An 11,421-nucleotide genomic window follows, 5' to 3' on the forward strand; every position below is an offset into this window, starting at 1 on the left:
TTTTGGAAGAAGTGCAGCCAGAGTGCTCCTTAGAAGCCAAGATGGCCAAACTTCATCTCTCATGCTTTGGACATATTGTCAGAAGAGACCATTCACTGGAGAAGGATATCATGTTTGTTAAAGTGGAGGGTCAGAGAGAAAGAGGAAGACCCCCAACGAGATGGATTGGCCAGGTGGCAGCATCCATGGACTCAAGTGTGGCAACAGTAGTGAGGTTGGCCCAGGATCAGGTAGTGTTTCATTCTTCTGTGCATAAGGTCACCATGGGTAGGTAACAACTCGATGACACTTAACAACAACAACAACATCAAATCTGTTCTTGAGATGATCTCTAAACTCAGGCAGGAAGTAGGAGGGAATGTTCGATCAAAACCTGTGAATGAAGCTAACCAGGATAAAATAGGTTGAAAAATAGATGTTGATGATATTGTTTGGGCTAACATATCCCTTGACACTTTCATCATTTAAACAAACTAATTGTTTTTGTTGTTGTTGTTAAGTGTCACGGAGTTGGTTCTGACTCACAGTGCCCTATATACAATTTCTAAGGCAGTTAATCTTTGTGGGAGCAGAAAGCCTCAACTTTCTCCCTTTGATCGGCTGGTGGGCTTGAACTAGGATTGGTTCACAATTCTACACTTATCACACACAGCCACTGCATTCCCCCCAAATAAGCTAATAAATACCCTCTTTTCTTCATATTGTGTATTCTTCTGCAGGTGATAGGAAGATTCTGAAGTGATAAACTTTCTCAAGTACCTTCCAACTCTGTATGAAGAAATGATAAACAACTTAAAGGAAATAACTTATAACCCTAAAAACCAGGGGCAAGACCCATAATTTAGTTAAATGGGTATGTGGCTGACTCCTGAATGATAGCACCCCCATCGAAGGCCTTTGTTGTTGTTGTTAAGTGCCATGCATTAGTCCTATACATAGTGATCTTGTATAGGGTTTTCTAGAAGCGGTTGGTGGGTTTGAACCACTGATTTTGTTGTCAGCAGTCCAGTGCTTATGATACAGCACTGCACCAGGACTCCAAGCCTCTGATGTTGTTGTTGTTGTTAAGTGCTGTTGATTCAGTTTGCCTCATAGCAACCCTGCTCAGGATTTCTGAGGAGCAGATTGTGGGTTTGAACTGCCATCCTTGTGGTTTAGCAGTCCAGTGCTGATCCACAACACCCACCAGAAGTTCAAGCTTATGATAAAGATGGTTACTTTAAGGTAGAAACCTATGAACACCTGCTATTGAGGTGAGAGCTAACTAGTTTTTTCTGGGAGGCATTTAAACTTTAAAGAACACAAGTTTGCCATGTTGTCCTAATACCAGGGAAGACAAGAGGGTCTTTAAAGTTTCATTACACCTTGCTGGTATTAGACATTGCCTTTGATGCTAGAAGATGCTTCTTAATATAGCCAGATGTAGGAAGGGTCAGAAGGGAAATAAAATAGAAATAAAATTGAGAACTCTTTTGGATGTTTAAGTGGCTGTTTATTATTATTGTTTTGGTTGCCATGTTTATCACTGTTGTTAAATAGAAGAATAAGTTCTGATCAGAGCTGTCCAGGTAGGAATTAAGAGTAATTTATAGAGTTAATGCAATGATATCAAATAAGATTTGTATAGTAAATATCCATTGTTGTCATTAAGTGCTGTTGAGTCACTTCCGTCTCATAGCAATCCTGTATAGAGCTTCTGAAGAGCGACTGATGAGTTTGAATCACCAACCTTGGGTTCCTGTGTTTACCCTACAATACCACACTAGAATGCCCAAATGCTAATTAGAGATTATTATTAACTCCAAGCATTTCTTTGATATTTGAAGAATACTTCCTGAGGATGAGGGAATATAGAGTACTTAGATTTCATTTGAAAGAAGCCTTCTTGGCCTTTTCTGAAGCTAAGAAATAACATGGATGGAAAAGTTCCCAAGGAAAATGAATATAAGATTTCTCTGTACTCAATCCAAGCAGCAGTAGCAACAAGAATACAATTCCCATCCGATCTTTCTAATTTCCATTTTTTCTCAATAGCACCTTGTATATTCTGCAGGAAGGTTACATCTGATTCTTTGAACAATCCTTAGATTTTTAATGAAGAAGAAAATATATGCACTTTGACTTACATGATGTGACTTATATATTTAGGAAGGATAGTCATGTGTGACAGTTCTAAAAACAGAGCCCACAAATCTGAATCCATTTTCCAACAAGAATAATCAACAGAGTAATACACTCGTAATTCTCTTCATGAATAATAAAGCAAAGAGGGGCTGAAAGCAGAGATGTGCGCCCTAGAAGAGAATTTCCTCACAATCGTATATTGCAAAGGCTGCTAAAGGCCAACTGGCATTGGAAAGGCAGGAGGAAAGACAGATAACAAATATTCTTACATCTGAAAGATAAAGATGAAGGAGAAAGAACAAACAGAAAAAACAAAAAGAGTAAAATCAGCACCTTGACTCTGAAGAAGTCTTGAATTTTTAACACCTCTTTGCTGATGCCATTTATCAGGGCAAACATACCAAGTCATTGGCACTGAAACTGGATTCTACTTATATATGATACTGGTTATCTGGAAGCCATGGAAAAAAAGCAGTTCTTTAGCAAGGACTGCCATATATAAGCCACATGTTTCTCTGTGGTGTCTGTTTCATAGTTGTGTGAATCCTACCCCAAGCTGGTCTTTCTTGATTCCTTTTCCTATTAAATTATTTGAGCCTCTGGTGTTTACTTGGAATAAATACCACATTAAAATTGAAAATTGGACTTGGTCCAATTTAACGTTAGCCAGCTGAAACAGTATCAATGGAAGAAAATGATGCTATAATTTTCTTGTCTGGCAAAATGTGGCTAGAAATTCATGCAGAAAATGTAGCAACATTCATTAAAATGAAGAATATGCTATAATGAGTAGTAATCGCTTGCTTTTAAAAGCTCTTGTTAAAATACCATTAGATGTTCAAAAATGACTAAGATATTGTAACACAGATGTGTGAATGGAAATGATGAGTTTGATTATTTGCTATGAACTCTGAACTGATATCTAAGACTCCATTTTCAAGGGTAACAACTGCAAAGGACAATTAAGCAACAACAAAGCTACAAGTCTATTTTGAAATGTTGAATAAGTCCCATCATCAACTGCATAAAGAAAACTATATACTATAGATATATGGCGTAAACTTAATCAACATCTCTGAAAATGGAGGAAAAAACAATTGAGCTATGTATGTAGTCCTTTGCTTTCCAAATGAGACTCTATAGTTGTACACATTAGACTTATTTCATAAGGCATAGTTTTACCTTCATATGTTAATTCATAATAAAACAAGTGAATATATAAATATTCATAACCTGGGAGAATAAAAACGATATGCTAATTTTTAGAGTTAAAATAGGATGCTAAATTTTACAGCAAGCTTTTAAAAATACAATCATGTGATTTCTAAGATGTGCTTACAATCCTATAAGAGGCAGTATCATAAAGTGGTTAAATGAGACAGAAATATACTAAAATCTGGCTTTGCTACTTGCTAACTGTGAGATTTTGGGAGAAATACTTCTCTTGGCTTCTTCATCTGTAAAATGTGAATGATGATGATAATGACAGTATCTAAGTACTCTTAGGTAATAGAGATACAAATTAGAACAGTGAAAGGTCATAGAAAACTCATAATGTTAGAAATGTTTACTCTAAGTTCTTATCAGAAAGTAATGAAATAGAGAATCAAAGGTTGGAAAGGGAAAATTAGAGCAAAAACACAAGGATACTAGCAGTTACTTTGCTGCTAACTCAAACATTGGCAGTTCAAGTTTACCCAGAGGCAACCTGTTTCAGAAAAACCAGCCACTGAAAACTCTAAGAGTCAAGGTTCTACTCTGACACACATGGAGAGTCAAGGTCTACTCGACAGTTCAGTGCGATTCTTAAGTCTTTGGTGTTCATGAAAAAAACAAATTTGAGTATTAAATTTATTTAAATGAAAATATATAGGCTAAGATTCTATTTTTAATAGGTGATGGACAAACAGCTCTAGCTACAATCTCAAGAACACTAATCATATCATTATCAGGGAGCAGTCTGATGAAAAGGGGCAGAACAATGGTCTGAGAATATTTTGGTAAACAGACAAAAAAAACCCCAACAAACTCACTGCCACTGAGTCGAGTCCAACTCATAGAGACCCTGTGTAGGGCTTCTGAGGCTGCAAATCTTTATGAGAGCAGAAAGACTCATCTTTCTCCTACAGAGTAGTTGGTGAGTTTGAACTGCTGACCCTGGGGTTAATAGTCCAGTACTTATCCTAAAGTGCCACCAAAGCTCCCCTTTTGCACCCAGTTAATGTAAAAAATAAAGTGCTTATTATAGCTAACCAGTAACCATTCTTAATTGACTGCTTATCATAATGCACTTTTTTGAAGTCTTAAAATTCTTCAGCAATGTATTAACTTAATTGTAATGAATATTATTTCCCTTAGAGATGTGAAGGTAGCTTCTGGGTAAGGGAAGCACAATATTAAGCAGGCTGAATTATAGATTGTTACTGTTTTCTTTGCATAAACTAGTTGGAGAAACTACATTGTTATAAAATGCACAAGACTTCCACTCTGCTATTTAGAAGCATCATGCAATAAAAGAACAAATACGATTTGCTCACAAAAATCAAGTTCAAAAAGAACTTTTATAGGTCTCTTACCATTGCTCTTAATTTAATGAAAAGTAATACACATGATTTTTATTTTCACTTATTCTTTGAAAGGAAAAACAAATATTACTTACTTTCCATCCCAGACATGGTCACCTCTGTGGAAAATCACCAAGTTGTTCTTAGGGTCCAGAGCCACCCCAGAAACCTGACCTGGTAGCAAGTATACTCCAGGCCAATCCAGTGCCTCTTCTACATGGAAATCTAAAAGATAAATCCATACACTTAGTTTTGAAAAGAAAAACTGATACAACCTTGTGAAGATTCACAGTGGTTATTATCAGCTCATGCAATAATATTAACTAGATGCGAAGACATTGAAAATATCAAGCAGTGCTACAGATGCAATGTACCACATGCACATGCCAAGTAGCTTCCTGAGCTAGGAAATAATATTAGTGATTGTGAACTTTTCAAGGGAGTATCTGCTGTTTATAACTTCCTGTTTATAACATGCCTATGGTACCAGCTTAACCTTAGACATTGAAGAGCAAATTTGATACAGTTTTCATCTTCATACGATTCTAGTTTTAAATTAGTATCTTTGGAAAACATGACAAATTAGATGCTGCCATTTTAAATCAAAGCTTTAAATCAGGGTTGGGAACATCCAGTTCTTGGGCTGTATAAGGCCCACGAAATCATTAGGTCTGGTCCTGCCAAGGCAACCTCAGTTTCAGTCATCCAAAGATAGTAGGATAATTTTTAAGTTGGTAGTGCGGGTATGACTCGTGAATACTGTTTTAAATATCCAAATGGCCCTTGGCAGAAAAAAGGTTCCCCACACCTGTTTAAATGGTGCTCTTCAGGCAATACCATGCATTATTAAATACTGTACATTAAATAGTAAAATAAATAGTAAATATAGCTGATATGCCAACCAATTTGCTTATCTATTTATCTGTGTACCTACCATCTATCATTATCTCTTATGAAAATTTTAGAAGTTTAAGATATGAGAAATGCTCTAAAAATAATTATCCTTTTATAAATAATTGAATAAGATACCAGCCTTTCTCTTAACTTCAGTGTTCCTAAAAGAATGGGAATGGAAAAAGTCTTTCACTGTTTATATTTCACTGTTTCTTAAGATAAAAGAACAGAAAACTAACACAGAAGCCTATGACTGAGTGGTGATTTCCAAATTATCTAATTTTTATCAGAACAGATTTAACCTCAGAGAATACATAGGTTCACTTACATCGATACCTTTTTAAAACACGCTCAGGAATAAAAAAGTACAATGATACATACCACCAAGTTAAAACAAAACAATGGCTAATTATGTACAAAGGATCTATATAGATTTGGATACACAGCTTATAAAGATAAGCTGAAACCCACTGTATCTCTTTCAATATTTTTATCCTCTCTTAATACTTCCAGAGATAGTTAGAGCTATAAAAGCAGTAATTTGAGTCTCATTTCACCTTTCTATCCTCAGGAGGATGTGGCAACATGCAGTGATATCCTCAAAGATAGGTATTAACAAGAGGAAGTCAGGGAGGCACAGGGCTTGTATAATCAGCTTCTGAAAACTTGAGAGTCTGCTAGTGTGAATATAAGTACTTTAAGAAAATTAACTTCAAAGTATTTCTGTACAAAAGGACAAATTACCTTTTCACTCCAAACGTTTTTACCTTTAAGCATTGTATTTTTTTCTTTAGCAAAAATTAACAACAAAACATGGCATCAATAGGATGCCTACATCAGTTCTGCCTATCATCTTTACTGAAGCACCTCCAGCAAACATTTCCCAAGTGTATTCTCTACATATGGCACTATGCTAGATTATGGGCATACAAAGAAATACAACCTGTTTTTTTGGCTTTATTCAACTCACAGGATACAATGAGGAAGAGATAGGAAAAAAAAAAAATTAGGATACAAAGTGATGCAGGAACACAGGAGAGAAACTCATAATACATTCTGAGGTTTGGTTTGGTTAAAATGGGGTTAAGGTTTCCCGGAGGAACAGACATTTGTGTTTGTACAATGTGAGTAGGGAAAAATTCATCACTGTTGAAGTGGGAGACTATTTCTGTCAGAATGAACAAAAGCAAGGATGTTTACAATTGCAGAATGTGTTTCAAGGTCTTTAAGCAGTCAAGAAAGATACCTGTGTATGTCAAGTGGGAGTCAGAGAGGAAGAGAAAGGATCAGTTGACCTTGAGATTTCGCTTACAGTCAGACTAGAATATGTATTATATAGCGCATGAAAGAGTCTGAATCTAACATTGTGAATGTGGTTCTTAGTTGTATTGTCTTGATCAAGAGTAAGAATAATTTTGAGGCAAGCTGCAAGTACTTTATTAACAGCAGGAAAACACAGAAGTTAGGAAATAATTTATTTTGGAAAAATATTAGAACACACGAGAATGTCATTCTTAGTCTCATGTATTCTGATATGCCTCTAGAATTGAAAAAAAAGGGGGGTCAGAGTTACAATGCTAGAATTTACAAATTTTTTTGTCTTTTGCCAACTTATATTTAGACACTTCCCAATCTGAAAGTAGGAAACTAGAAGCTCTTTTCCAGGCATATGATTATTATTAACTAAAGTGAAAAATTTTAACGTAATGACAACTTGTTATTCTTTTTAATATGTATATTACACACAATCTCAGGAAATTTTTTTCAAAGCTTTCACTTATTTAAAACTCTGAGCTTCAACTCAGAATTCAGGTCAAGACAATAGGAATTCATTGCCAATTCTTGAACAAGTGAATGCCATGGTGATGTTATGGTTTTTAAGATGAATGAAGTTGAATGAAGAGTCCAAGTGGGTTGTGAAGATAACAAACTAGAGTGGTTTCATTCTTCTAGGGCCTCTAGTTCTTCCTCCAGCTGCTGAGTTTCCTCCTTTATGGTCATCAGGTAATCTGTGACTGATTGTAGAGGTTGCATCCCTTTTAAAGTGGCTGCACATGCCACTCCAAAATTTGTACATGAGGTTGCATGGTGTTGCAGGACGATGAAGAGTTTCATGAATTTGACAATGATCAGCTCCAAATAGAGGATTAAGGTAGTTGGCTCAGTTCTTCCACAGGTAAGCCCATAAAGAGTATGTTCTTTCTTGAATTTTGAGTTCTCATCTATCCTTTAGACTATTACATAGGAAATTTCCAAACTGTCAGGAATAAATGTGATGTTGAATGTGAATCAAAAATCTCTCATTGAACTCAAAGGTACAGGGGAATTGCTCTATGAACTGTCAAACACATTCAGTGAGCTGGTTAATAACTGGAGAGATTTCTTTTGGATCACCGTATCTACCACATTTGTGATTAAACTTATGTCCAAAGGAAATCCAGCCCTTTTCGATGAATACTCCTTCAGAGTCCAGTAGTATGGATCCAGCAGGAGAATGGCCACCAAGCACATTCGTACCATCCTATCCCAGTCATCAGAACAGTGAACAAGCATATTTGTTCCTTTCTTAGAAATGGCCTTTGCTATGACGAGTCGTACATCCATGATAGCGTAAGTCAATCAGTGTTCTCTAGTCCCCACAGAAAATCAATCATCAAGGAATAGTTAAGTTCACACTTCCAGCATTTTTGCAGACTGTTCCTCTATCCCAATAAAGTGACACTTTATATTGGAATAATTGTCTTCATTCTCATATCCTTTTCGTGCAGTATGGCTTGCTATTGCATTAGCTTTAGGTCTAGTGTCCACGACATAAATAAAAGTTTCTTCCAGGGAACAGTAGTAGATGTGAATGGGCCAGCTCAGAAAAATAGGGTCCATCCTCTATCACACTTGTCATAATGGGAAAAAGGTTGCAAATCACTACTATAGGCAACTGGGATCCACTGAAGGTTTTTAACTCACGGATAGCATGATTAAAATTATGGTTTTGAAAGTTAACTTAGGAAATGTTATTGTTGTTGTTGTCAGGTGCAATCGAATCGGAACCGACTTATGAAATAAGACATAAAAATATTATAATTGCTGTTAAGTGCCACTGAGTCAGTTCCAACTCCTATTCACCCAGTATAGTGTTCCCAAGGAGTCCTGGTGTGGCATTGTGGGTTAATGCGTCAGACTGCAAAGCCATTTGAACTGTAAGGTTGGTGGTTCAAGCACACCAGCTGCTCCTTGGAAACCCTATACAGGGTCGCTATGGGTTGGAACCTACTTGACGGCACTTAACAACAACAACAGTGTTTCCCAGGAGTGGCTGGTGGATTTGAACTGAGGACCTGGTGGTTTGCAGTCCAGTGCTGATCTCATAGCACCACACCAGAAGTCCAAATATTATAATTATATATGTCTAAATCAATCAACAGATGAGTATATCATTTCCCAAAGAAAATGATTTACATTATTTTAAGCTCTTTTAATCTCAGGTTGAATTTCATTTTCATTTCATTTACAGTTGTCTTTTTAGGGGTCATCATTTTATACTCATATGTCAGTTACTGAAATTTCTGAATGGGATCTAAATAAACTTGAAACTTCATGACAGAGTACATATTTAATTGTTTTCATTAAGTTGTCAAAGCCTTGAACCACCACAACTAGGTGAAACTTCTTGGGGGCAGTGATCAAACTGGTGGGTCACCAAGCCTTGCCCAAGGACAAATCCACAGTATGGTCCAATGAGCTAATCTCTAGGCTTCAATTTCTTGGTTATGTGGCACTTCAGGTTAATGCACTGGACTGCAAGGCCAGTTTGAACTACAAGGTCAGTGGTTCAAACCAACCAGCTGCTCCTTGGAAAGCGTATACAGGATCTCTGTAAGTCAGAACCAACTTGATGGCACTTAACAACAACTATAATTTTAAGCTTTATTTACACTACTGCTGTTTGCCTTTGTCAGGCTTTTGAACTTGTTCATTCCAGTTCAATCTCCTGCTGAGAATTTGCCTTTCCACCAAGATACAAACAGTGTCAAAACGTTAATGGAAAAATTCCACCTATTTTTAAGTTCATTTTTGAATGGACTATTTGAAGCTCCATCACATGGTGGTGGTGGGTTCCAACTCACAGTGACCTTGTATAGGGCTCCAAGGGTATAAATCTTCATAGGAGCAGAATGCCTTATCTTTCTCTTAGGGAGCAGCTGGTGGATTTGAACTGCCCATGTGCACCCCACTAAGCTACCAGGACAACTTGCCTCCTCATATACTAAATCTAAATTAAAATTTAACAAGATCCCCTGGTGAATCTTATAGATACTTAAGAATCACCTGGGGATTTTGTAAAAATGTACATTCTGATTCAGTATGTTTCCATCATGTTGTTGTTGTTAAGGGCCTTGGAGTCAATTCTCCAATTTATTGCAACTGTGTATAAAGTTTGCAAAGTGCAGTTGGTGGGTTTGAATTGTTGAACTTATGGTTTGCCGTCCAGTGCTGATCCTACAGCACCACAAGGAGTGCATTGTTGTTGTTGTTCTTAAGTGCCACTGAGTTGGTTCTGATTCACAGCAACCCTGTATAGGGTTTCCAAGGAGTTACTGGTGAGTTTGAACTGCCAACCTTGTGGCTCAAACTGACCCATAGTGCCACAACAAGACTCCAAAGAGTGCATTGGTAAGGTGAATTCTCAGCAGGGGGTCAAACTAGATCATTCTGGTTCTAAGCCTTGGCTCTAACATAGTGCTGAAGACACTGAGTATACTTAATAAGAATTCTTATTGGCTAACTACTTTCATTGAAAAACTAAACAAATACCATAGCTCCTGGTACCTTCTTATTCAGTGGTCCATAAACAGATACTGAAAGCAATCAAACCAAACCAGACTAAATGGTATTGCAACTTAAAGCAATCATACACAACAGAGCAGAACTGCTTCCCAAGGTTTCAGAGCTATAAATCTATATGAAGACAGTCACTTCTCCTGCAGAGTGACTAGTGGGTTTGAACTGCCCATTTTGTTATTAGTGGGCCAACAGTTAACCTATTGCACCATTAGGATACCTACTGGGATCTAAGTGCTCATGAAAGTACAGAGATTAAATTGTTTTCAAAGCCTTGAACCACCACAACTAGGTGAAATTTCTTGGGGGCAGGGACCAAACTGGTGGGTTACCAAGACTTGCCCAGGGACTGACCCACTGTATTACGGCTTAGTATTTTCAGTCTGGCAGAAAATATTCAATATCAAAAAATTCTTTTTTCCTGTGGATAAATATGAGTTTCATAAAATATTAGAAATACCATGCAAAGAACTTTAATCTGACTTTGAATGATCCCAGTTATTATATGTCCTTAGATGAATATGTTCTTGAAAGTTAAAAAAAAAACCAAAAAAAAAACACACCACATTAATCAGTATTTTTGAGCCTATTTGCAAGGTTTTACCCACCAATCATAAAAACAGCTGTTTTGCAACATACCAGAATCTTTTATGGTTAGAAATTTTCAGGAAGATTAAGCAGTGTGAGTATTTAGAACAGATTTACTACAACATACACTTTTCATGAAGTCATGGTGTGGTGCTGCGGAGGGCTAGTTCTGTGAGCAACTTGAATCCCTTAGTACTGAGTCAATATAAAGAGAACTATTTTATGTATGGCAGCAATGTTTGGAAAAAGTATAGTAACTTTATTTTTTAGTTTCATTTAAAAACACAGTTATATTTTTATTAAAACTTTCAGGATCTAGGCCTCTGTGAAAAACAGAAATTCTGTTTAGTTAAGGAAAACTGAGTTTATATTCTGTTCTTTAAACATTAGTTCTCAGATAATTGATGTTCTT

The 11,421-nt window shown here is 36.6% G+C and overlaps 1 protein-coding gene across 2 annotated transcripts in view; it reads right to left on the minus strand.

Moving 5' to 3' along the window:
- Positions 1-11,421, minus strand: part of PAM (peptidylglycine alpha-amidating monooxygenase) — a 306,825-nt gene that overhangs the window by 57,155 nt on the left and 238,249 nt on the right. For both annotated transcript variants that reach the window (XM_006872314.1, XM_006872315.1), the window contains exon 15: positions 4,784-4,913. In XM_006872314.1, coding sequence (XP_006872376.1) covers positions 4,784-4,913 — 130 coding nt within the window. The remainder of the gene's footprint in view (positions 1-4,783; positions 4,914-11,421) is intronic.

Source organism: Chrysochloris asiatica, unplaced genomic scaffold, assembly GCF_000296735.1.
Source record: "Chrysochloris asiatica unplaced genomic scaffold, ChrAsi1.0 scaffold00193, whole genome shotgun sequence".
NCBI lineage: Eukaryota > Metazoa > Chordata > Mammalia > Afrosoricida > Chrysochloridae > Chrysochloris > Chrysochloris asiatica.